The 27,428-nt window shown below is 38.5% G+C and overlaps 1 protein-coding gene and 1 long non-coding RNA gene across 5 annotated transcripts; one reads left to right on the top strand and one right to left on the bottom strand.

The window, feature by feature from the left end:
* Positions 1 to 748: 748 nt before the first annotated feature.
* On the bottom strand, positions 749 to 17,436 carry LOC146474015 (uncharacterized). Its single transcript, XR_014866269.1, has 4 exons — positions 17,305 to 17,436; positions 17,155 to 17,212; positions 7,622 to 7,693; positions 749 to 837 (listed from the first exon to the last, which is right to left on the bottom strand). It is a non-coding gene; the product is annotated as an uncharacterized LOC146474015 (long non-coding RNA).
* On the top strand, positions 8,988 to 26,157 carry LOC146474014 (uncharacterized). 4 transcript variants are annotated; one of them, XM_085117648.1, is made up of 8 exons: positions 8,988 to 9,177; positions 9,348 to 9,559; positions 9,992 to 10,047; positions 13,227 to 13,622; positions 14,122 to 14,250; positions 14,568 to 14,690; positions 23,160 to 23,285; positions 24,838 to 26,157. In XM_085117648.1, exons 2-8 carry the CDS (start codon positions 9,516 to 9,518, stop codon positions 25,587 to 25,589), a joined length of 1,626 nt encoding a protein of 541 aa, XP_084973774.1. In that variant the 5' UTR covers positions 8,988 to 9,177; positions 9,348 to 9,515; the 3' UTR covers positions 25,590 to 26,157. The 4 variants fall into 4 exon arrangements, with proteins under 4 accessions (XP_084973774.1, XP_084973773.1, XP_084973775.1 ...); XM_085117647.1 differs by having other exon boundaries at positions 9,011 to 9,177; positions 9,352 to 9,559; positions 23,157 to 23,285; positions 24,838 to 26,151; XM_085117649.1 differs by lacking the exon at positions 9,348 to 9,559 and having other exon boundaries at positions 9,011 to 9,177; positions 23,157 to 23,285; positions 24,838 to 26,151.
* The last annotated feature ends 1,271 nt before the right edge of the window (positions 26,158 to 27,428 follow it).

Here is a 27,428-nt window from a genome sequence, read left to right as displayed (position 1 = left end):
TTTTTGTCAACCTGCTGCAGTCCCAGATGAAAATACCTTTCTACAAGTTCATCACGATTAGCGTTTCCACGTTCTCCTAAAGCAGGTATATATTGTTCGAGAGAACCATAGGCAGTAGAGATAATACAACAGGTAAGAATAGAAATCAATAGCATTCGAGTGATGGTTGCGTCCGCCATTGCTCCCATATAAGCGGTAGCCGCGATCAAATTCAACAGCGGTTTCCAGAACTCCGCATTTGGGAACTCGGGAACTCGGGAACTCGGGAACACCAGAACTCGGGAAGTGAGGAACTCAGGAACTCAGGAACTCAGGAACTCGGGACACAGGAAATCAGGAACTTAGAAACCCAGGAACTCAGAACATGGGAACTTAGGAATTCAGGAACTTAGGAACTCAGGAACTGGGGATGGCCCCTACAGGGCTCCGTACACATCAAATGTGAGTAATACTTTGCCACTTCGCTAAATTATTAAGAACAATATGCAAGGTAGTTATTATATATTAAAAAAACAGATTAGAGATGGTGGTATGTGCTCATCAGCAATGAGTTAAAAGTCTTCCCTTATCAAAGAGAACTTTTCTCTGGCACTGTTTCTGTACGATTTTGCATAAAACCAAACCACTCCAAGTAGTAATGGGCGGAAGGGCGGGGGGGGGGGGGGGTGGGCAAAACTTTTATGAAGACAGTATTTTGCTATTCAGTGATCATGAGTTGTTAAAATATGGACATGAGCAACAATTTTGAGCAGCTATTTTCACTCACCTTTCATTTTTTTTTTTTTTTTTTCGTTTGTGATCCACTCTTACTATTAGGCTTCCATACGCTCTGTATGTCTGAAGGTACAAATGCATAAAATCTCCATACATTATTTTGTACTTAAGAAGGAGCATGCACCCAGGGCTCCTCCCCTTGATCCAACATAGACTTTCATGGAAGGTTAGGGTCTGTACTGTAAAGGAGGGTACAGTATTCAGCATTGTTTACAAGGTTGTTTCACTTGTTTTATGCACAATCATTTTGCTAAATTCATTTTGCTTGTGTTTACATTCAAGAACGTGTTATACCAAACAGATATTTAGTACTCCTGTGGGACTAAAATCTATGACTGTTGCAAGCTGAACTTAGGCGAGAGCTTAAGATTTTTAAAACCAATTTTTCATGCCCCTTGTCAAAAAAGTGGAATTATAGTGAAATTTAAGTTTCATTGGCAACCTGTACAGAATAGTAAAACAAAAGCCCCATTCTTACTACAAGGCTGTGAAAGACATTTCCCGTCAATTCTTCCCTACTTCATTTCGTGTTTATGTTTATGTTTTACTTATATTGCTTAGTTACAGCAGTCAACAGCACCAATGAAACAGCATTAATTACTGTGGGAGTGATTGCTATTGCCAGAAGAATGAGATACTTTGTGGTTACGAACCTCTGAATATTTCAGTGCCAGATTTGCCAACATCATAATATACTATTTCAAAAAGTCGTAGCTATCACGGCATGGACCTTAGAAGGCCGACAGGATTGCTTTTGCAATTGTATCGAAGCAGCAAATACAATAGCAGTAGTGATGGCAATTTCGGCTGTACCGGCTTTCGATCGATCGGTCGATAGGATTGCCGTATAAAACATTATATTTTGAACGTTACTGACTTAGTCGATGTAAGCTAACGAAAACTGGACAAAAGTATTTGAATAAATTGCCGAATATACCGATACTTTAGTAGTAAAATTAGTCATTCCCTGAGATCCACGCAATACGAAGTTTTGTTACAACAGAGCTTGCCGCGGGCCCCAGCATACTTTGCAGCACTGTGTCCCCACCACTTGAAGATAAGAGGAAAGAAACTCCAGCTGAAATATTTTCTGAAACTGGATTTGAATTCTTGTGCTAAGCGTTTGAATACCTCCAAACAAGCGAGCTTACTTTCCACTAAACCCAAAGAGTCGGGATCTCGGAGGAAGAAGAAAGAAGAGTAAGCCAAACTTGTATTTTAAGACTTTTATTTAAGGTGATTTCGCTGAAAAAGAAGGAGTATTTAAAATTGTTTAAGACTTGGTCCAGTTCATGACTATGTTATGAGCATTACAAAAATGCAATAAAAAATGGGGGTCACGGTGCTCGTTTTTGTGCAACCTGGATGGATATTGTAGTAAATAGATTACCCACGAGGTTTATATTAGGAACGCTAGTAATCAGAAAAGGGAACTATCATTTCTAGAAAAATTAATTTCTTGCATTAAAATATCGAAGCAGTTCAACAAAATTTACTTTAGTGTTACATTACAAACTATTTTCATTGAACTGGAATTAAGATTATAAAAGAAATTAAAGATTTTGCTGCGAGTGCACGTAAGCAGCACTACCTAAATACATGCTTTTTAAAGCATTCAAATAAAAATATCTCAAAGTAGAGTATTAAACTTTTCTTTAAATCGCGATATATAGTTTACAACCGTATGACATTTAAATTGATGCATTAGAAAATGGGGGTCACCGTGTTCGTTTAGAAGAAAAGGACCATTTATTTTCCTGCCGAGCTTAACCCCAAGGAAATTCCGTAATATTGTGCGTGCGCGCGCTCGTGCGCGCGCTAAATGACGCGAAAAATTATGCGCAGCAAGGATGCGCAATGCAATTAGATGGAATCACCTTAATACGAGCTCATGTGGCTCTGAAGTGTGAAGGTAAGTGCATCTGACTCTACATTTCAATTTATAATTTTCCCAAGTACTGTTGGTTAGCGATCTTCCACACTGGGGTTACAAATAATAAAATGCTAAGAAAAATCTAAAGTTTGCCTTGTTTATATACAAGTGCAAACCTTGCAGAAGCTCCAGCAACTCAGAGGCTATATGCAATCAGAGAAGCTGAAAGACAATATCAATGTTTTTCTTGCACTGATAACATGTTCTTCTCGCTGCCGATGGTTCACCCAAATGACATTGTTTCCTTTTAAAGAATGATGGCTTCTAATGGGTTTTGTAAAGTATATGTCGAAAGACAACAACGTCAACAGGAAACAAGCAACAAAAATAAACCAGGTGACGACCCTTGCAATGGTTAATCCAGCCACGGATGTATCCTTCCTTCATGTAAACAGGCAATTAGGGGTTGTGATTTTAATTTGAGGAGGCTATTAAGTCAGTTACTTTGCTTTTAGCTCTCAACAGTAAAATGGAATGTCATCATTAGCGTGTGACTCAGAAAAAGTGCAGTTTCCAGGTGAGCTGGATTGTCCAGACAAACTCGGTATCAAATCTGAAATCACCAACTGCAGTTCTGCTGGACCAAGAGACTTGTGTAAGTGTTATATATTTGTTTAATTAAATAGTGACTTTCAATCAAAAGCGGGCATGGAAGCTGCACGTTTCCTGAGTCCACATCAGTGGAAATTATGGCATCCCATTTTACTATTGAGAACTAAAAGACTACTAAAGGCAAAGTACCTAACTGAATTTAAATAACGGCTCCTGAAAAACAACGGTCCCTAATGGCCTGTTTACGTGGAGGAAAGATGCATCCGTGGTTTTGCCGGTTTAACCGCTGCAAGAGTCACCTGGCTTTAATTTTGTTGCTTGTTTAATTATTATTTTTTTTTTTTTGTAGTTGTTGTTGTCTTTCGACATGTGCTTTAACACATGGTAAGGCACCTGGCCACCTATTAGACATCCTATCTGCTTGTCTCCTTCCCTGTGCTCTGTGAGTTATCCTTCTCACTTGTTTTAAATGTTGTTTTTAGATTACGAATTTTCTCCCTGTGTTAAAAGTTAGAAAAATGTTCATTCTGCACTGAGAAGACACTCATCCCAGGAAAAAGAAAAAAAAATAGTAATAATAATAAACGCTAGCATTTCGTGGTTTTGCTTCAAGTAAATTAAGCTCGGCTTATTAAGTTCGGCGTCTGAATCACAATGGCGGGATTTTCGTGATTTGGGCCGACCTTCACCAGTAATTTGAGTTAATTAAGTTCGGCTCATGAAAAGTTCGGCGTCTGAACTGGGCCTAAGGCCCTCTGTCTAGAATTCCTGGCAAGGTCGTTTCCTCCTATACACGTCAGCATTAAGTAAGGCCCAGTTCAGACGCCGAACTTTTCATAAGCCGAACTTAATTCAAATTACGGTCGGCCCAAATCACGAAAATCCCGCCTTTTGATTCAGACGCCGAATTCGCGCGAACTTAATTAGCCGAACTTAATATTTACTTGAAGCTGAACCAATCGAAATTTTAGCGGGTTTTTTCTTTTTATTTTTTTTTATTTGTTTTATTTTTTATGATTATTATTTTTTTAAATACGTTATAATAATTTATGCATTAGGTTCGGCTCATGAAAAGTTCGACGTCTGAATCAAAGCCGTTCCAAAGCCGAAATTCCCGGCTGAGCCAGGCGGGAAGAACGGTTGAGCCGTTCCAAATTGAAACAGCCGTTCTCAACTGATTCAGACGCCGAACATTTCATGTACTTAATTCGAGGTATTAGGTTCGGCTCATGAAAAGTTCGGCGTCTAATTATAATTAAACCGTGCCTTTCAGGGGAAATATGGCAATAGTGTATACAGACTGCGCTCGATCAGTGTGGCATGTTTCTTGATAACCTGAATACCCTTTTCTCTCTTAGCAAGACTTTCAAGCGTGTTTGCCGGCAACAGTAGCCAAACCTGGAGCTAAAGTCTTTTTACCTGACGTGGAAACAGATCAAATAGTCACTTTTGTTTAAAAGCAAAGTTCTTTTCCCAAAAGAGGACACCGACAGAGACGAAAAGTGTGAGTTATTAATTGTCCAAATAGAGGGAACTGAACATTTTTTTATATATATAATACTTTAAAACCATTTAAGAGAATCTCGCTTTGATCCGAAGGAAAAAAAAAGTTGTCTTGTCAGCTTTGGTGACCTGGGTGTGATTAACGATTACGAAATCGGTCTACATCTTGGCTGACCTTCTTCGCTTAGGCATTAGAAGAATTTAATTAGCCGGCACGTGGAAAAATGTAGACTCATGTGTATTTTATTAAAGTAAGTATTCAATAGGTAACAGGATTAATGATTTTTATATTGACCCTAGTTGTAAATCAAAAAATGACAGCGATAAAAAGTAAAACGTAAAGAATTAACTGAAAGGTGCTGAATAGCGAAAGCCTCGACTAACAACGTCGACGTTGTCACAGGATCGGATACCGATTAAATCGCAACATGTACGATAGAAATATACCCATGTTAGCCGAATACTATTTACTTCTTGCCGTGATTGTAGAGCAAAAACCGTACATATGGCGGCTAAAATAATTTTAACAGATGGTGGATGGGTATGTGTTGGACAAATTCCACGGTCTCGCTACTCAGTTTCGAGGACAGAAGTGGTGAACCAGAAAAGTTTTTACAAGTAGAATTTCTGCTATCTTCAGTTCATATTTGCCACCGGCTTGCCAAGAGAAGTTAATACCAGAAGAATTGCAAGCGAGATCTATTTATGCATTTATGAAGGATCATAAAGAGGTCGTACTCAAATTTAAAAAAAAAATTATTGACACTTGAAATTTCCACATGCAAGCGTGTCAAAGGTCCAGCACTCACAACTAGCTTTTGCCAACGCAACCTGTTTCTTTTGATGAGTAGTTTGACTCAGTTTAAAAGCTTTTTCGGACGTTATTATTCTCTAATCGTTTCAAGTTGTTTTACTCTGAGACCTTTCCCACTGGAGCTACTTACGTTAGTTAAACCTCAAGTCGTGTAGTTACGAGAAGTACGAATATCTGGGGCCGCCTTTGAACACGGGCCTTGTATTTAATCTAAAATCTATAATCTAAGTTAACTTCAAAACCAAACCTTGAGACAAGTATGAACATTTGTCTCTGTCAAATACAATGTAGCAGTCAATACTTATCTGCGTCTAAATTATTATTTCGCAAAGGCTGCCTATCACGCCAAGAGTACCAGTGGTGGGTGGTGCTGATCTTAAGAGTGAGTTTACAGTGATGGTGCCTTGATATTTTGGAAGGAGAATAAAATGCGATAGTTAATTTATTTATAAGAAGTGAACTCTGAGAGCTTGCCACTTCTCATATATTTTCGTCAGTTTATCGTCGTAACTTTTATTATGATCACATGTTAATAAACGAAAACGGATGCGGTATTTCGCAGAATGCAATTCATAAAAACGTTTCAACAAGCATTAGCTGGGCGCCAGCTCGACTCGAGAACATTCAAAATATTTTACCGTGTGTGCTTCAATTATTACTTTTGTTCCAATGAATTTAATTATTTCCGTCTGGTTAGTAGCGCGTGAAAAGCAACAGACCGCAAAAAGCGCGGGTTCTTGTCTCGGAGAAGACGTCCGGTTTTGCAGTATTCTGGTTGGTATATACGGTTTTCAGATCGGCTCTCGAGTCTTGTTATCTGATTAGTTTATATCAGGTATTTAATTAAAGCTGTCAGACACGATTATGTGAACATATAATAAGATCGATGTGACAAACCTTGCTTCACTCTAGCTGAGAAATCTCTGCACTCTGCACTGAACTACAGTGAGAGGCACAAAGCAGTTTTCTTTAACAAGGAAAGCTACCTTTTTTTTATATAGTAAGCGATCACCCCATAAAGTTTAGTTTTTGTTGGTAAAACGCACCTCTTCAAAATCTGCTGATTGAAGGGAATTTTTTTAATTTGTGCTGGGACGTGGGAAATGCACTTGGTTTCAAATTAAAACGAAAAGAAAGAAAACGTTATTTACGACTTCTTGTTCCCTAAAACGTTACACATAATAAAGATAAAATATTGAAGAAGGCGCGACAGATAGCCTTGATTTTCTACGACGCCATCATGTTTTGGTTACACAAAATTGTCCGAATACCTGAGGGTTTTCTTGCGTTTTACAAACATTGCAGAGGACGTCGGAAACATTTCCTTTGCCAAAAAATGTTATAATATTCGTGACGGACTCATTAACGTTGGCGAGTGGTTATTACTTGTTACTGCATGTGCTAATGTGGTCCATAACAATCAAATATAGTGACAATAGCTGATGTGGCGCCGAGAAATTTTTGACACCGGTCCGGCTACCAGCTCAATGGCGCCCTGTACGAGACAACAAGACCGCCAAGCTCTAGTCACTAACCAAACTAATGTGCTGCCCTGAGATGCTTTGTGGCAGAATAATGTGAAGACCATGAGCATTGGTTACAATCAACGCGTAGCTTCAAATTGAATTAAGTCTTACCAAAGTTTAGAAAACCAGACGGTTTAATGAAAAGGGTCGTGCGAAAAGAAGGCGTGAGCTCGACCTCCTTTAAAAAAATATAGTTTAAGTAGGAATGTGGTTACGTAAGAGAGCCTTAAACAAGAACTACACCGTTTTGCCACGTACTTGATTTTTTTTTCCTGTTTTCGAGTACAATGGCTTTTAAATCAAACTGATTTTATCAGCTTGCATACTATTATCTCGAGCCAAAGAAAACATGAAAATGCGGTATTTTAGCCTTGGTTAAAAGACCCGCTGGGTCTTATCGGCGACGGATTGGCAGTTGACTGATTAGGTCAGATCATTAGATGAACATTAATTGCCGTTTGTTTGTCTAATTGATATCTGTTAACTGCTTAATTATGTAAACGGTATATTTTACCTTACCTGAAATTTACACGCGTAGTACCGCAATTCGCGCAAACCGCACGCATGCCTTGGTTTTCCTTTCCGTGAAATCTGCGAGGAAAGAAATGGCATTTTAAACGAAAGCCGATGTTAAGTATACACCTCGCATTCTAACAAGATATACCTTAAAAGGTAATTAATCCTTGACAGGAAAAATTGAAACTTTTACCTCCACTTGGCTTTGTCGCTATTCAAATCGTGTCACACAAAAAATAAATATAAAAAAAGGCGCAATAAATGTACTTGACTGCATTAAAGAAATTTCGATCTTCTTAATTGGACAGAGATTTCGTACATGTATGTAGTTGACTTCAATCAAGCTTTAATCACATCAAGGCAGTCGGTTTGAAGTTCATTTACTTTGCTCAAGTGCGCCAATGAAAAATTCCAAACCGCATCAAAAGCATATCTCGGATAGTGTTAACAATGTTCTTTTGGATATATCAGTAACAAAATGTTATTGGCGATAAAGTACTAGTGACAACCTTTCTTAATTCAATTGCAGCTGGTATAATAAGGTTATGCATTTCAAAACCATTTTAAAGTTTTTGAAACGCCTTCTTACCACTCTTCGGTGTTTGTTTTCAGTTCTTCGGAGATTATTTACATAGTTTCCTACTTTGTAAAATTTGATTGAGTTGAAAGTGCCTTTGTTGAAATCCTGCTCGTTGAAAACTGAGTTGTTTGCTTTCGTACACATGATTTATGATTTGTAGTTTTTACACACGCAGACTTAGTGGCGAGAATTTAATCCGCTCGGCTCTCAGACTGTATGAGAACACGAACATCACCAACTTCTTATGTACTGACAGGATATAAGCCTTTTCTCGGATGTATTACTGGAAAGAAAAAAACAAGGCAAACACTTTTTTCAACTTTTGTTTTCTATAAAACAATGATCAAAGTGGAAAACTGGACTAAGATTGTTAGGAAGCGATGGGAAGCTATATAAGGCGTTCAAAAGCACTTCAATTGGAGTTAAAACTGGCACAGAGCAACCGGAAAAAGATCATAAATTCTCAGTGATTGCAGTGGCTATTAAGAACTTTGATTTGCATTGTAAAATCTAATAGACTAATAGAAGTGAAAAAATGTTTGCATAGAAATGTGTAAAAAATTTAAGAAAGCACGACCTTCAACCCAAAAACACGCAGTATTATACCGAAATATTTAAGGAGAATCTTTCAATAAAAGGATAAAGCATTCAACATGCTACTAAATTTAAAGTGTGCCGCCAGCGATAAAAAGGCGGTAGTTGCGTTTCACCCTGTCTCTTTTTGACTTTGATGAATGGGGTTGCTCTCTAGCTCTAAGGCCAAAACTGCGAGATTGAGTTTCCTTTTTCGGTCACTTTTGGGTCTTGTTTAACTGTCTGGCAATTTAGGATGCACGAAATTTAGTGCATTTGTCTGATATTTCCATCTCAAAGTACATTTGGATACGATTAGTCTAATTTTGTCTCTTCTACGATGACCAAGCAGGCCAATAAAGTGTCCACGTGTTAAAAGGATAACCGCATCTTCAAATTCAGGCAGGTAAAAGAGAGCGTTTCCTGCTGTATTGGGCAATTAGTGTCCAAAGTTTACACGGAACAATTGTCAGGGACTAAACTACCGTAATCCGCCGTAATAGCTCCAATTGATTATCCTATTATAATGTTCCTCGGGCCGCATTGTGTAATGTATTGTGATACTCACTCTTACAGGAAGAATATTTGCCCCTCTGGTTTCTATTGATTGGCTGGAAATGTACCCTCCAAAGGAATGCCAAACGCCATAATAGATGATTTATGAAATACGCAAGCTATAACGCTGTTCATTTAGATTCGGAGTGTGCATGCGATAAGTAGATTTCTGGAGAGCTTCGGTCAGCCATGAATGTGTCTGCTGTTTTGGTTATTTTGTTCGCGGCCCTTGCGTAAGTAAATCATGTTATGTTCTTAACAATGATATAATGCTGAGTACTTAAGTTACACAAGGAGATTTTTTTCTCGCAGTGGAGAATACTACGTTGTACAGCAATTTACGTTTCAAGATTTTTAAGCGGTTTTAGTGTCACCATAAGATGCTAAGGATTTTTCTCCTCATCGGTAAAATGCCAACAATATAAGAAACCGTAGACGTTCCAAGTAAACATGCAAAGCATGCAGCATCAAGAACGCTTAATATTCTAACACAGCGTTAGTACTCGATAAATTCAAACTCGCGAATTTTCTTAGAACATTTCAGTGTTGTTTTAAAAGAACTCAACCTTTCACGTCGTATGTTAAGCAGACAAGCCTATCAGTGTTTTCTTCTTCTTTTGCACAAATAATTTTGCGCATTTAACAAAGCATCTTTTAACTTGCAGAATCTCAACCGTGCCTGGATGCAAGGGAATGAGGCGACACCCTGCTCGCGGAAGAGGTAAGCTTAGTTCGCGGATAACTCAAATAAGAACAAAACTTTAGCGAAGGGCAAAGGGTATACGTGATCGAGTGACTAATAGGAAAGTGTTTTCAATGTGTGAAACCAGCTTGTGAGTAAATTTATGCTTTTCAATAAGAGTGCTTGTTGAGGGTGAAAGATACAATTGGCCACTTGGGGCTTGCAAGGGTAGACTGCCTGGCGATGGTTAATCAGTCTTGAAAGAATCTTTACACAATAAGAGTCTTCCCTGACGCCTCAATATTAAAAAAGCAAGCTTTTTATTACTTTCAAAGCGACTTCAATCTACCTTTGAAACCGTGGAAGCGAGTATTAAATCAGTAAATGCAACGTCAAGTTAAATTATTTGAGCATGAGAAGAATTGAAAAGAAGTTCCTTTTCTGGCGATTTATGATTTCAACAGTTTGTTCAGGACCTAAAGAGTTATTTCGGTTTGTTTTGCTTAACATGTTCGCACGTTCATTTTTGTTTTTCTAATTACTAAGAAATGTTTATTCAGGAGCGTTTCTTTTTATAGCGTGATGCCGTCTTTTTATCGTGTTTTCTTTTTACCCTTTGGTCGAATTTTATCACTTAACCGCAATAGCATCATGTAGTCGGCTCTATTACTCTTGTTGACATAGCATACAAATTTAGTTCGCCCTCGGCCTGAGAAGATAATTATACCGTTTTATTTGGTATTGAGTTTATCTCGTCCTAGCCTTGCAGTCTTTTTATACACGGAAATTCTATTCTCGGGAACTATTAACAGTGTGGTTTCGATTACTCAGATTCCGCCCCGTATCTATCTATGGCCATTCTATGTCTTCGTTCATGACAAAAGAACCGCACAATCCTACAGAGCAAGTAACGATGTTCGAACGAGCCCTCATTTCATTAGATGATAAACAAGAAGCCGGCTAATTGCGTCGTCTTGAGTTAAAGCTGGCGCATCCATTAACAGGTCATCGGTTGAATGAGAGCAGTCTCTTCATTTAGACCACCTCGTTGGACGAGTGCTCGTTCTGCTGTTGTGGATAGGAAAATGTAGATGTACGTGGGTGTCTGTAAGGGATAATTCAAGCTAGTCCCGTAAGAGTTTTTGCGCTTATATGAAAAAGCGCGGTACTTTTCTGTTTCACTCTAAATCGGATAAAACTGAGAAAGCGCTATAACTAAAGACAACAAAAATGCGTTGACTTCGTCTTTAGTCGCTACAATCGCATTAAGGTATTTTTCGAAAAAAAAAAACCCTTAATTGGCTTCGTGATCATGGAGCTAAATGGTTAACTGTATTCAGTGGCTAGAAACCTTCGATTTTCTTTAAAAAAAAAAAAAGGCCTAATTGTTCCGTGCGTCCGCACTGTATCACATGCAAGGATCGCATAGGTTGGTTATAGGTTTCGGTGATCAATTTCAAAGCACAAAGTGCCAAAGTGTTTACATGCAGGTTAGAATTTCACTTGAACACCATCAGCTAAAAAATAAATAAATAAAAAACTGTCTAACCGCAGAAATTCTAAGAAGTGCACAAGGAGTGCTCTTCAAGAATTTAACTTGTATGTTGAGTGTTAAGCAGGTTATTTCAAGAGGCTTTTTTTTTTTTCCTAAAATGGGTTTTATTGAGATTTCTTGGATCCTTTTAAGTAGTGGTTTCATGTAGCATGGGTGGCCTGCACCCAAACACTCGAAGACTATCAAACAATGAACTCTAGATCTACTTAAAGTTCATTAAGAAAGCTGATAACAAGCTTCACAAAGTAAAATTTGTATTGGGGGGACCAGTTCTTTGAACTTGAAAAATTACTTTTCCAAAGATTTATCTGATGTTTTACGCTCCGCGTTTGATACTTTTATATAATGAATATTTGGCCATGATCAATCAAGCCCACATTATTGTCCATGCCGCTACCCTGCCAGCCTTATTAACACTAGAATTTTCTTCGGATTAGAGTAGGCGTTGTGGTTAGAAGTAAGAGGATTTGGCTCAAAAAGGAGATTTGTCTAGCGAAGATATCTAGAGCTTTCTAATTGCGTCACGTCAAAGGAACAAAGGTCAGAGAAATTTTGGGGCGTTTTAAGGTGAAAACTTCACTTCACTTGAAAACAAGAAACAAAGGGCCACACAAATGAAACGATTTTGTCAACAAATTTTATTTATGTGTACAAATCTTGATTATAGGTACAATAGACTGACCCTTCTCCAAAATGGCGGCAACAGATTTGATTGAGTTAAAATTGAACTGAATGAAAAACTGATACCAGCACTAGAAAGAGCATCTTTACTTTAGTAACCTTGCAAAGTTTCAGCATATTAGGTGTTATATCAGTTTAGGAAATGCAAGATGAAATTTGACAAATTTACAGACGTTGGTACGACTGGGGATATACGTCATACCCCCAGTCATACAAACGTCTGTAAATTTTTCATTTTTCAACTTACATTTTCTCAGCTGATATTACACCTGATATGCTGAAACTTTGCAGGGTTACTAAAGTAATTGTGCTCTTTCTATGGCTGGTATACGTTTATAATTTAAACTTATTTTAATTTTCGGCCGCCATTTTGGAGAAGGGTCTATTTATAAGATGCGCAAGTCGAGCCAGTTTTATTCAAGCCTGAGAGGAAACTGACAACAATCGCAGTAAACCGTCCACATAAAAAGTTTTTTTTTTGCTTCCCATCTGCGACTCAGATTTTTGACAGAGTCAATGAAAAAGTTTCTCATTGCATTGTCTCTTCCCTTTTCGCGGGTGTTTCCAAGCTTAATACTGATCATGACATCTCAAAGTGACTATGTCATCTAAATTAGCCCTAATAACGTATACATCGATCACATTTTAGAACGGATAGCTCGTAACGGTTGCAAAATGGCAGTCACGAGAATAAGGCTCGCTTAGAATGGAAATGCAAATTGGCTATAGGAAAAGAAACATTTTCAGAGGGATAGCCTAACTACAAAGACAACTAATAAACTTCAAATGGAGAAGTGAATCACATAGTAGTAGAACAGAGTACAGCTTCGATGCTTAGTTCAAACATGGATTGTATGGGAGGCAGTGACAAACATCTTTTAAACTTGGCCTTACTTGAAAGACAGAAGTAATAGACATCCGAATAGACACCCGGTTACACAGCTTTTGAGATTGTTGTTTAATAATTGCTCATATTTTGCAGTTTTCGACACAACTCAAAAGACTCCAGTCAATTCCACTCTGCTACTTCGATGCGACAAGAAGACAGTTCAAATCACTCAGACATCTGGAACAATCCGCTCCCCAAACTATCCTCAAAGATATGACACAGACCTGCGCTGCACATGGCACGTGCAGGTGCCTCGAGGATTCCGCATCAAAATTCGTTTTCGACGTCAATTTGACATCGAACAATCACCAGGATGTTCGAAGGACCATGTTATGCTGTCTACTACAAAGCACTTTCGCAACCCACTGATATACTGCGGTGGCGTGAGACCTCATGGTATCATAACACCACTAAACTCTGTCTGGATTCGATTTTATTCCGACAACACTACAACTGGCAGGGGGTTCTACATATCCTTCATGGCCGTAGGTAAGGTTGTTAGCTGGCTCTAGGCGTGCCTCCAAATGCAGCAGTAATAAAGTAAGAATGGCACGACGTGAACAATTCTGTAATAAGTTAACATTCATTAAAGGGGCCAAAACTCAATTCTGTGCCACAATGAACCTCAAATATTTAACCTAATAGTTTTTTTATTAATTCAGCTTGCTGACCACATGGATACACTTAATACTACCATCTTTCTTTTGACAAGGGTATTGAAATTATAGCTCAGCGGTTCAGCATCGCAGACAATCGGGGTACAAAAAGTCGTGGACATAATTGACACCAGCCGGGACTCATAAATATTACTTTTTAGTCTCTTGCTTTTAACAACCTGAATACGGTTCTTATCTTCGTTTAGTTTCCAATTTCGAACGAACCTCGTAACAATACGACAACTGACGAAACACGTCGAGGAAAATTGTTATCCTCAACTTGTTCCATTATAATTAGTGTCCGGTGACTATTTTACTTTATTTCGTTACAGATGAAAATGAATGCAAGCGTCCAGTGTGCACATTTCCCAGTCTGTGTAGGAACACAGTGGGAAGTTACGCTTGTGACTGTCCAGAGGGGTATGCTAACAAAGGACGAAAAGATTCAGCGCGGTGTGAAGGTGGGTGTTACTCTTATTACTGGCCATCGTCTAATTTCTCATTAAAAGTCGGAAGGCTTGAAGAATAGAGGACCTCATATTGACAATGATAAAAAAACACATATCCCTGAAAGGTTAGCAAAAAAAAAAAAAATGGTTTATTTTGGAAGCCTTAAGATAGACCTGAATAATCAGACTCAGTATCGATTTAAGTTTCTTAAATTAGCTGAAACACATTGAGATGTAATGAATACTAGACTTTTATTTTTCCATAAGACTAGGTTTATATCTCTGCTGCATGACCAGATCATGTCAAAGTTTGATTGATTTCGTTGCAGATATTGACGAATGCAAAATAGGGAATGGACGCTGTGAACACAAGTGCATCAACACGGACGGAAGCTATTACTGTATGTGCAAGAGAGGCTATAAACAAGCACCGGACGGCAGAAGGTGTAGAGGTAACGACACTTTAATTGAAGCCACGTCTTTTCCACAGACAGAATAAAGACTGAAGATAGAAGCTTAAAACAGAAGCGTTAGAAGTATAACAGCAGATTCATGCACTCAGTGGTTAGTCTGTAGTGTGTCCCAGTTAAATTAGCTTTGTTTTAGAAAAGTGTGACTTCGTTTTCTATTGAAAACCCTTGAGCTGAAACACTAACAAAAAGAGAAAAATAAATAAATACGGTACTAGATGCAATTGCTTAATCCACGTCAAGTAAGACTTGAATGAAAGAGTAAGTAGAACTAAATGGATTGGTACTAGTTTTAAGGGGGTTCAATCAGGAGTAACAGCCTGATTCATTGTTTGTTGTTATTCAATTAGTCCACTAAACAAAGCATCTCTTTAACATAGTGTTTTTCTCTTTACCAGATTTCCTAAACAAGTGATTAGTTGGTTTCTTTTGTTTTATGTTACACTAACAGTACATTATATAATTCAAGAGACAAGAGGCAGTTACAGATCTTGACTCCTTTATGAATTTCTTAAGGGGTAGAAACTGGGTGGAAAGAGGAACATTATTTTTGCAACACTTGTATTAAATTAAATGCTAGAGTTACAGTATGTAACTGGTATGTGTGATATGTTCAGTACGTTGCCTAGAACTGTGAGTTCAACATAACTTTATCTATTAAAATTAAACATTTGCTTGCAAACGTTCGTGCCATGAACGTAATTTTTTTTTCTTACAGTCAGATCCTGGAATCCTTTTTTCTTTGTTGTCACATCACTAACAGTTTCTTTAAATGTCTATGAAAGGAAAACGAATTCCAAGACAAAAATAAAATTCTAATAAATCTTCAACGGGATTTTGGCGGGGCCCAAGATTGTTTTTGAAGAAGACTTTTCAAACATGCTGAGTGCAGCTTTCGTTCAAAATGGCTCAGCGCTGTTTTGAAATAGTCGTTGTGTGCCCGCATTCAACAGTAACCTATTTTAAAACTCGTCAAGTGCCACGAAAGACACATTTAGAATTTTATTTTTGTCTCGATTACACTATGAGTTAAAATTTTCGGAAAAAGTATGAAAACTCGCCAACGCCTCTGTAAAACAAAATTGAGTTACCGTGCACTGCAGTATCTAGAGTGTTTACTGATAATTAAAACTACCCTCCTTTCCCCTTTCACACATTTTTTAGATTATAGCCGCAAAATGCTTAATGTCTTACCACCTTCATAAAAGGAAGAATGTAGCTACCTCAGCTACCTTGGTTATTCAAAACCTTATGCAACGACTACTGCTACTACCAAGTATTTCCAGTTGTACAAATCTCCCGTGAGATGCTAGTTTTTAAAACCTGATGCAGGGTGTCCTTAGGTATAGATTTTGTCCGGCATCTGAGGCCGTCTTCACGTTGGGGTGGGAGAAGAGGGGCAGTGGACGGGGGGGGGGGGGGAGGGGTGTTGAAAGGCATGCAAACCCAGTTCAAATTACAGTAAATGTACGTATACGGCTTTTTGGTGGACTTTGAACCTCTATGACTCCGCCTGTAATTCGTGTATATATCTAAGTTACATCATTCATCTGATCGAAAATTAGAACATAAACGTTACAATGTTTGCAATCTGTCTCTAGAAATCTACTCATACCCTTGTAATTTCACGGCAAATGGGCATACTTTGATCGAAAGGATTCTTGTGAAATTTACGGCGGTCATTATTAGTCTGAATCTGTTCTCTATATTTTACGAAAACAATGGAGTGATCAGTCCATTGAATAAACAGTCGATTGCCGTTAAATTTCAATTTATAAATTTGTCGGAGCCTTTATCTGGGACACTCAGCATTCCTATAAAGAAACATTTCTACTTCAATGCTATATATTCAAAGAAGGAAAAGGAAAAGTACAGATTAATTTTAACCGAGGATAAGCTTACTGTGCGGTGTATTAAACGCATCGGATGGCGTAGTGTTTAATATAAAACTCATTAGTCCTTACAGACCGGCTCATTAAAGGTGAGATAAAGATAAACATTTCGTTAAACGTTTTACCCCAAAAATGATATCGCATTATCTTTCAGACTGTACATACACTTTTCTTTCACATTGAGACGGATCATTAATAGCCGACGTAGACAAAGCTCATGAACATTCTAAAACTTACAGAAAAACTTTTTTGATCCTTTTGAACTTGCACTGACAAATATACTGGCTAATACTCAGATTATTAACTCAGAAGGGGATGTCAAGAGCACAGAAAACAAGAAGCTTAAATTACAGTGGCATTTGCTTATCGATCTCGTCAATGGTTTTACACGATTTGAAAGAGGCACTTTACGAACTTAGCGGGCCACAAAATGGACTGAAAAGAAAGACAAAATGGGATAAACTTAAAAACAAACTTAAGCTTGTTAGAGTAGGCCGGCAGCATATAGCATCTCGCTCGCTATAAAGAGATTACTTGAAGGATAAGAAGCTTACCGCTTAGAAGATAACGCCTTCTTCCCGTCTGAGGTTCCGAATCCGATGCAAATGAGTGCTAACGGCGAGAAAACAGAATGTCAATGAACGATTTATATGACAAAGCTATCTGTAAAGCGTATGGGAAGATAAAACACCTTTAACACGTACCTTTTGCATACAAACGTTTTCAGTAAAAGACATCAAATTTCTGTCAGTAAACGACAAAACGTTTTCACGAAATTGTCAAAAGGCGATCCTGTGACGTCATCATTTGCAACACGCGTCTTGGTTTTCCCGCCATTTCGCCACGCATGATCTACACTTTTTCACATTTTCAAGAAACTAGACATAAACAAGTTTTAAAACAACTGCCTTACTAACTTAAAAACAAATAAGTAAATAAAGTAAAGAAAATTAAAGGAAAACACGCAAAATTCTGATACAGCATAATTAGATTGTACAATTGCTTCACTTTTGTTACCATGCAGCCCAAACAATAAAAGAAGTAGTTGTATATATTGATTAAGAGGACCGGTAGGGATTAGCCTCCCACGCAGACGTTCTTAGGGGTTCGTCACGGCAGGAACGCGTGACGAGCCCCTAAGAACGTCTGCGTGGGAGGCTAGGTAGGGATAGGAGAGCCAAATATAAAACTGAGCAAACGGTATTTTGTTTTTTTGTTTGTTTGTTGGGACGTGAACACGGCATATCGCTAATATGATAATTGGAAAGTTCAAAACAATTAATTATTGTTGTGGTCTTTTCGATCAATAACGAGTGACTATTTTGGGATCATAAGATCTGAAATAGTTTCCAGCGCCGGCATCACTCCCAGGTATCAGTTTTGAAGAAAGAAAAAAAAAAACGCTATTTGGCTAACACAAAATCTGCTACTTTTGCGAGAAGAATCTATCCGATTATTCCCAGAGGTCATGCAAGATATCCCAGTCACATAAGCGTCCAACCATATTTTTGTAGGTGCAGCAGCTTTTCAACACTCAATTAAAGCGTGATAAACGTTTTGCTAGGAGCCGTATAAAAGGAAAGCAAAATAGCTGGTTAATTCATCCTGTGACCAGGTTAGTAAAAAGATTGTCAATCGTGCGTTCTTGACCAGTATTGTATCAGTAAATTAAAACAGAAAATTTGCGAAAGAGAGAAAAATGAATGCGAGCAAAATATAACTTTCACGAACGTGACTTGGTACTGAAGCCATTATATCAATTACAAATACCCCCAGGCTAAAGAAACAATACGGTAAATCTAATTAATACATTTAATGATTTAATCAAAATTAAGTCGCTTTTTAACAAGATTTTGTCATCGGATAATGGCAATTGGAAATAGAAATACCCGCCTATATTCATTTGTGGTCGCTGTAAACATCGGGATCCGTTTCAGTATTTCGTCTCTATGATCACATTCTACCAAATAATAAATCATATTAATTAAATTTAATAAAAAATTCAATAGAAGAGGGGTAGTCCCATATGTAAGCTATATATAAGGCAAATGAGTCACCAAAGGGTATGCTTTTTGATCCGTTTTGTTCTGAAATAGTGTATAGATTTTAACCATTTTGGTCCATAAGTCTGAAAACAGGTAGGAATTCTACAAACCAGGTCTGAAAATTCCTATGAATTTTACGGGCCAGGTCTGAAGATGGGTGCCGAAAGATGACATAGGGTCAATGTTTGGAGAACCGAGCCTCACATACACCCGCACCAAAATTCCTAGGAGTACTCACCACCCCCTCCCCCCTCCCACCCCCGAAATTAGGGTTTGAGGTAGAATTGCTTGTCAAGTCAAAGAAGTAGTGGAACACGGGGAAACATGGCCACGAGAGTCTCTAGGTACTAGGTTTTCGGGGAAGGTTAGAAACAGTTTAACCCACAAGGTTATATTATCAAGCGATTAATTGTTAGGTCCTTTATCTTCTCGCTGCTTCCCCGCCGCCCCCCCCCCCCCCCCCTCCCCCTTTCCCTCCTTTCCGTCTTGTCCCCCTTTCCCCTTCTTTGTAAGGTTTGCAATTGGTTTATCGAAGCGAAAGTTTTACATTTGGAGCTGTAACGCATGAATTACCAGAACTCTGATCATTTTAATGTCAGACATTGAAGCCCTCGAAAATAAAAATAGTCAGTAGCCAGCGTTAAATTAATTGATATAGCAGTGTTCTCTGTAGCATTTGACATCACTTATGGATGCAATAAATCAAGCCTAACACAGAATCAGCTGATTTTCATTTGCTTTTCATTCATCACGTGATCATATATGTCAATAATTGTTTATGATTCTAACGGTCTCAATAAATGCATTTAAATTAACCATTAACAACTCCGTGAGTTTCAAATACGCGCAGCAACATTTTTCCCGAAATATTCCCGGCCTAGCTACTTCTGCATCTTGCTGAAACTTTAAAGACTTGGTCACATCAATGATTAGAGGGCAATGCAATGACGTGGGGCAGTTATGTGACTCAGATGATCATAGCTAATGACTGATGCAGCGAGACAAAAATGAACTCAGTCTTAGACGATGTGACAATATTCAGTAAAACGATGAGCTCAGTTTCAAAAAGAGGGAGCGACCATGCCAAAAGATAAATAAATAAACAATGTTTATAATAGGGAACCTAAGGAAAGACGACGACGATGACAATGTGATTTAATGTGAAAAACAATGGCCCTGCACGTGCGTTATAAATTTTGGTACATTTCTTTGCCGTCCTCGGAAAAAAAAAACAACGTGAAGTGACCAAATTGAAGGTTTGTGGAGAACGTCTGAAGCCGGCATGACGGCAAATTTTCATTCTAGCTTAAACGCCGCTCCTACCAATTCTATACTGGAACGGTAATGCTCGGTCCCACTTGCACTTGTGCTATGAACACTGTCTAGGATAAATAAAGATTATTTATTTATTTATTTATTTTTTTATTTTCTAATTGGAATTATCGCGAAAAATAGTGTGCTAACACTGCACGAACTTACATTGTCAAGTGACCGGTTTTCGTTGTCGTTGCGGTCGTGGTTGCTTGAAGTCATCCCTGACTTGGACCATGGGTTGATCCTGTTTATATTACGCAGTAATGCGAGATGCTTGGGGCCAAAAAAACTATTTATTACTAATAACTAAATAAATAAGGTTAGGTACGTAATGACGACGACCCACGAGACACGCCAAAACAATGGGTTTACTGAGGGAAAAAAGTCGCTCTGCACGTTTATTACAAAGTTTGGTACTTCGCGATCCTCTACAAAACAAGGTGAAATGACCAAATTCAAGGTTTTCTGAAGAACGTGAGAACTTGTTTCATACTGTCCCTTAAAGCAGCGTCTCCTATTTTGAGTGTCATTTTGAAAAGCGAAAAAACATATCTGTGTTGATGGAAACGTAAAATTGTGGTTCAGTTTTGTTAAAAATAACCTAACAAGTGTACAGAAACTATTATGAATCAGTTTTGTTAGCAGATGACTAGGATGGAAATGGATTACAACTTGAAAAATTTCGCCAATTTTTTCAAGTTCCTCCTATGAGTTTTGGATAAATCGCCAAAAATTGATGATAGCAAGAGAGGATCAAGGGGTCCTCTCTTGATTATAGTTTATCCTTTCTCGGAAAAATAATTTCACATTTTCCTGCCAGCGCTCTAAGAGCAATTCCTCGTTAAAGAAGGAGTTCTTTGTCAAATAATTTGAGCAGCTAGTTTCGGCTTAAGATACAGCCAAACTCTCCGTGACAGTGCGCCTTTACCTTCAACTTTTCTCCTGCTAACTTTGTTTTTGTTGTACAATAATAACGAAGTAGCTATAGTTTAAAGAACAAGAGTTTATTTTCTTATGAAATGTTTTCAGTTGCCGTCATGATCAAAGGCTAATTTCTACCTATACCGAATGGATTTCTCGGCCCAATTATTAGGTTCAATTGCACAGGCGAATTTACACGTTACAATTTCTCGGCCGACTTCTTTTTCTGTTGGTGTATTATAGCTCCACCATAGATTTTTTATAAATGGGTCGATTGTCTCAGTAACGTCAAATTAAGCCAAATCGGTCGATTAATCGGTACTTTAAATTAGCCTAGCTTTCATTCTGTCTCGGCTAAGTTTGGCTTTGACACTGTTAATGGAAAGTGAATATATGAAAATTCATACAATTGAACAGTGCGGAATTGAAGAAAGAATGAAAAGTGAATGATCATCCCAGTTATACGTTAGATACGCAACTTATGCAGTTGCGAAAAGAAGGTCTGAAAAAATATCAATTCAATCCCGTTCAAGCCTAAATTTTTTCAGGCCTTTTGGCTTATTTTAGTAGGAGTAGTAGTTTTTCTTAGCGGCTTATTTTATTCGCTATCTTATTACCATATGGCAGCAACCTCCACTAGCACAGAAACACCAACAGAGGATTTTGCTATGTCAGTTTCCGTAACCCGGGTTCCAGCTCCATAATCAGACCTCGGTTTCACTGATGTTATGTAGTTCTTCTTTTCGAGTCCATTCATAAAATCCTGAAGTGCGAGCGACGTAATCTAAAGTTACTTCGGTTAGCAGTGCTTTCTCATCGGCATTATCAATTATCGGCAAAATTATCAACGTATATTAAACAAGATGGTTCTAAATTCTGAAACCCTATTTTTCATTGAAGACGTGACCCTTCAAATGAAAACTAATCGTGCAGTACTTGCTCTTTAAAGTACAATTTTGCTACGAACTTTGATTCTGTGGCATGAACTGAGTGAATCCCAAACGTCTAGCTATCTTCTACCTAATAAGCCACGCGGGCTCTTCCTCATAGTGCTCTAACCTTGTTTATCCAAAGTATAGTATTTCTAAATCGAATTTGAGAATTTTTACGTACGGTTTAATTGACAATGTGGGCGCCCTTGTAGAAAAAATGGTTCCTCAATGTTATGTACACCGACAAAAATGTCTCTTGTTCTAATTAAGTCGTGCCCCAAATTTTACTCAATTTCAGCAATGCAATAACGACACCTTTAGTCTATCTATCTACTGTTCGAGACTGACAAAAACCAGAACAAAAATAAGACGAGTTTTACAGTCTCCTAGCTGAATAACAATGGGTAAATAGCTTTTTTTAATAATAATAAAAATAAATAAATAAATAAATAAACAAAGTTTAACTTTTAGGTTCAAATAATGTCTAGTTTTCCATTGATCAGTTATTGTATTTTACTCTTTAGGGGATTAACTTACTTAAGCTTCATTACATTAAAGAAAATAACCATTTTTAAAGTTGTATCTCCAGCTGTTGAGTTTACAAATGTAACTCTGTTCAGGATTTCGTTTACAAGAGATAATTTCTATACCACACTATTTTGTACAGTTTCTGTAACATTTCGACCTTATCTATACTGTCTTCGTCAAGACTCTGCTTAATCAGGACACAAAAAGTTATGTACCTGACTCGCATAAATTTCACCAGTAAAAGTGATCAAAGATCTCAGCTCGCAACAACCGAAGTCAAGGTTTGTTAGTGGTTTTCCTGAGGGGAGGAGGCGGCTGTACACATGTAGGCTATCTCTCCGGTACATTCAGAAACCAGGAGCGCTTTCCTTTTATTAAACCGAGAAAAACCGGTCCTTCCGGTAGGACAACAAATAGAACAGTCCTTCCTACTGGACATTTTTCGGAAAAAAAGAACTAACTTCAGACGTAGTATCCTTCTTTTATCGTTTTTACCGAAATGACCGGAATATCACTGAACCATTTGCGTCATCATACTTGCGTACCATGCTCCTTGGTGAGAAACGCGGTTTATTTCCCCTTATTCCAGTTGAAAGAACCGTTCCATTTGCAATTGATTCACCAACTGAACAACTGTTTTTCCATACGAATGAAAAGCGCTCGAGAATTGTACTGTTCCATTTTGCGGAAAATTCTCACCGGTTTTTTCATACAAATGGAAAGCGCTCCAGATAGCTTTAAGATGGTTATCCAGAAATGTTGCTACTTACTTGTTTAGTGAATCATTCATGTTCTCACTTCTTCCTTTCTCCTCAGCAGATCAAAACGAGTGCAGCAGAAACAATGGGGGCTGTTCTCACTTTTGCGTCAACTCGCGATCCTCCTATCGCTGTAGCTGCCCATCTGGATATGCTCTTCATTCTAATAAAAGGACGTGTTATCCAGGTAAATACAACAATTAAATCACTTAAAATATATATCAGGACTTGTGCGCTAAGTGCTAAGTTCACGGTAAGTTCTGATTAGAAATTACGTGCTCGAGTTGTATAGTTGCTTAGCTAGAACAATTACCGGCAAATTTTTTTTAACATTTTTGGTGATTATCGCTGTCTGTTTGGGGAAATAAATTGCGTGATGAAATCCGACCATAAAGAAATTATCAAAAAACCGCGTTGAGTCATTTGACTTCCTCACCAGGCTTTTATTTTATTAATAAATCATACTAGTGTCATTTCGGCAATTGATCACTGCAGCCGGGTCAACTGATGAAGGTGCGATATCCGGCCAGTACATGACATGAACCCCCATTCAATGTTAGCCTGTTATCCATGTGTTATTAGAGAAATTTAATATCAAACGTTTGTGAACGTTGGACATGATGGTATGCAACCACATTTTTCAATAAATCTGATACTTTTAGGTATTGTTAGGTAACCGAAGTCATGTAATTTCCTCTTTAATTTGGTTTGAGTGATCGTGGAAAGTGAATGGTGACGTGCAACTAAAAAAACTTTCTTATGCATCGGTTAAATAAAGGCTCTTTCCAATTTGAAAATTAAGGAAACTCTTCTATTCTCTTTAATTTGATTTACTTTTATTGGATCTGTCCGACATCTTCGGTTTTGGCTTAGTCTTGCTGATCATTTAACTGTACATGTTGTTATAAACCCGGCACTGAGTTTTAGCGAATTTCTATCAAATGGAGGCAATATATATAAGGATATATATAATATCAGGAAATTCGTCAATGACAAAATGAAATGTTTATCAATTTTACAGTTATAAAAAGTCTAGAGCGGAACAAGCTCAGTGAACCACCACTTTATGGATACATCCGTCATTTTTCTTGTTTCCCTCAGCTCGCGGGTGGGATTTTTGGCGTAGGTGTGGCCAACCTATTGAAACCACTGTTAATTTTCAGACCAAAAGATGTAATTTTTACTGGGAATTTTCAGACAAGACCGCTAAACGAATAACCATTTTCAAATCTCAGCCAATTTCGATACCAATGTTCGGACCAAAACGATTTGAAAACCTATTTAGGCTGCTGCACTTAAATACCGTCAATGAGGATACCGTGAAATTCCCAGGAAAATTCCACTGATTGATTAGGCTCCACTCCAAAACATTGCACATATACCCCCCCCCCCCCCCGAAAATCTGAGGCGTACTTTCAATCTTCCTATAATAACCTCCCCCCCCCCCCCCCCCCGCCGGTTGTAAGCCCCTCAAAACAGTTCTTTATATGAATGTAAGCAAAGGGCTTAAATTTATGCGGAATTTTAGGGTATCGTAATGGGAGCACTCCTTGTGCAGTACATTTCACTAAGAGCCATGAGCTCTGATCTTGAAACGGAGACTTCAATTAAGCTTGTAGCACCAACAGGGTCCGTAATAAAGGGCTTTGGCTGAATTATGTTTGAATCAAATTATTACTAAATAGCCTTCTCTATGATCAGTATTGTTCAGTGATTATTTTCCTTTCTGTTTTATTCAGTAATTTCCTTCTACCAAGAGCAGTACACAGTTGGAGTGAGTGAAAATGCCCCGCTTAACACCGTGGTTACAAAAGTGGAGGCAAGAACATTTCCCCTTAAATACATCATCACTTACGCTCTGCTTTCAGAGAATCTTAAGAAGCCTTCGACGTTTGCCATCAACTCCAGAACTGGAGAGATTTTGCTGAAAGGTAGACTTGACAGAGACCAATTAAACAATTTCTTACTTGAAGTCCAGGCTAGCTTTACAGCTTCCAACACATCCGGTGGAAGTCAGTACCGATCAGCCAGGTCCTTTGTGCTTATTAGTGTTCGCGAACCTCAGAGCGAAGAAGGGCTGTCATTTACTCGTGCTTCCTACAATCTTAAAGTTCCCTGCAACACATCCCGAGACACAGTTATTTACCGCGTGCGAGTTGCCAACTCGGACAACATCGGGAACGCCCGGCTACGATACAGATTTCAAAAGAGATTGGATTACTTTTTCATCACACACAACGGGAAAATAAAAATTCAAAGAAGTCTTTTACTGTTATGTTATCTCACCCCTTCCAAGTCCTTCCAAGCAACTGTCATTGTCCGAGATACTGCAGGCATAAAACGCAATGCGCATGCGTTTGTCAATATTGTGGTAAAACCACCGGGAGTGCTCTCTAAAACAGCTGGGGTGATACCTGACGCTAAAGACACTTTCACCCGTCGCCAGACTTTTTACCCGGATTCAAGAATTGAACGACCTAACACGTCATAAGAACATTGGAACATTGCGGACATTTGCAGACCGGAGTATGTTGTATAGTTTAGTTTGTACAGCCGTTGGGAAAAGAGTGCTATAAAGAATGTAGATATATAGTAATGTAACGAACTTACATATATATATGGAATACTCCACAATAAAATTGTGGCGGCAACATTAGCACTTCTCGTAAAGTAAAGCCAAATTGTTTAACCCTGCCGCGTTTCCAGGCGATTGTTTTCCTACGGGAGATCTTTCGGCGGAAGCGGAAGCCCAGCCTTAGTAGTGCCTTGCGCTGTCGGTGGGGTCCTCCTATAACCATTGCCTTTTATTAACTGTGGAAAGGAAGAATTCTGCAGTTCGGAGAAGTGCCACAGTTCAAAGCAGAACAGCTAGTTGGCCATCTGTTAAAACAATTGTAATGAGGTTTACTTACCACGAGAAGTGCAACTTTTAGACTTTTCAATGTTACTTGTATATCATTTCTGAAACATTGAAAACAGAATCAACTTGACTGTACAGTGAAGGCGTCAGAATCCGACATGGGCCAATTTGGAACGCAAATAAAATACCCTGTGTGGAGAAATGTTCATGGCTCATTGTTTCTTGGTGACACGCCTCCATTTGTTACAAAGAAGAAGCGTTACTTAAGCTAATCACTCTACGAGAGTTCTTGTTCAATTTTTGTAAAGCGTTTTTGTGGATTTTCCCGTGCGTTTTATGCTTTTGCATGGTTTGTTTTTAACCACGAGAAAAGCTTTATCAAGTCAAATGCAAACTTTAGTCGTTGTTTATCTTGAAATTCACAGAAGGAGAAGCGAATCGCGGATAGCGTGAAAGCGTGTAAACGCGTGGATTCTCCTGCGCGAGCCTGTAAATACGGATGGAGCGAGTAAAACGTAGCCTGTGAACAGGATCCCAAGTGGGGTACCTTCCTCTCCGAGCTCGAGTTTTGTCTTCGCCCTATTCCCTGTTCACAGGCTAGCAAAATGTCTCTGGCCAGTCTCTTTTTCTATTTCATGTTTTCTATTTCGCTCACTCTATACTTTCCCTTCAAAGACCGCGGGATGATACGACTTATCGCGCACAAAATATGGGCTGTTTTACAGTCTAAAGCCCAGGGTAAACGATTTTAAAAGCATTCTCATCCAACATTGTGTTGGGTGAATCCCGGCGAAGAACATGTTTTACCGTTTGGCCACTTTACTCATCCTTGCAGTTAATGGTTTTACCAGAATTTTTATCCAACATTTTGCCTTACGAACAAATGTTTGATCGTTTAGCCACTTCAATCAACAAGGCTTGCGTGAGCGAGGAAAAAGCAACTAATCACAAACTGCGAGAATTTGTGTGACGTCTCAACTATTCATATTACGTCATAACTTTAGCGGTAATCAGCCCGAAGAGCATTATATGGTTGACTTTGTCCGATATGATTTAGTCAAATGTTGTCAGTCTCTTTGCGTCTTTATCTTTTGAATTTTTTTAAAGATGTTAATACACTTATAGGATCTCATAATTCCCTTTAACACCACTTTCGATCCCAATTTCAACATCTATCGCCCCCATGTCAGACCAATATGTCCTGAAATGGCTCAAGAGCCATCACGCCCTTTTCTGTCGGCACCGCTTATATAGCTCATACACAGGTAGATCACAGTCCGTCCAGTCGAACCATCCATGAAATTATGTAATTTGTATGGGGAAAAATTGAAAGGTCTGTCTAATATTTCAAGGGGAGACCCTCAGTTTTCTTGTGCTTGAGGGGAGGCGCTTTGGTCAAAAGAGACCGAAAGAAGCCTGGGTATGAATATGACGATAAACGTAAAGGATCAATCTCGTACCCAGAGTCCT

This window comes from Pavona decussata, unplaced genomic scaffold (genome assembly GCF_977016875.1).
Source record: "Pavona decussata unplaced genomic scaffold, jaPavDecu1.1 SCAFFOLD_92, whole genome shotgun sequence".
In the NCBI taxonomy this organism is placed as follows: Eukaryota; Metazoa; Cnidaria; class Anthozoa; order Scleractinia; family Agariciidae; genus Pavona; species Pavona decussata.
This window is presented reverse-complemented; position numbering and strand designations above follow the sequence as displayed.

What these genes read in the sequence shown, in the direction of transcription:
- LOC146474014 (XM_085117647.1), top strand. Translation starts at nt 9,516, where the DNA reads ATGAATGTGTCTGCTGTTTTGGTTATTTTGTTCGCGGCCCTTGC. An exon ending in AGATTCAGCGCGGTGTGAAG is followed by an intron (nt 14,251 to 14,567) that starts GTGGGTGTTACT and finishes ATTTCGTTGCAG; the next exon opens with ATATTGACGAATGCAAAATA. An exon ending in GGACGGCAGAAGGTGTAGAG is followed by an intron (nt 14,691 to 23,156) that starts GTAACGACACTT and finishes CTTTCTCCTCAG; the next exon opens with CAGATCAAAACGAGTGCAGC.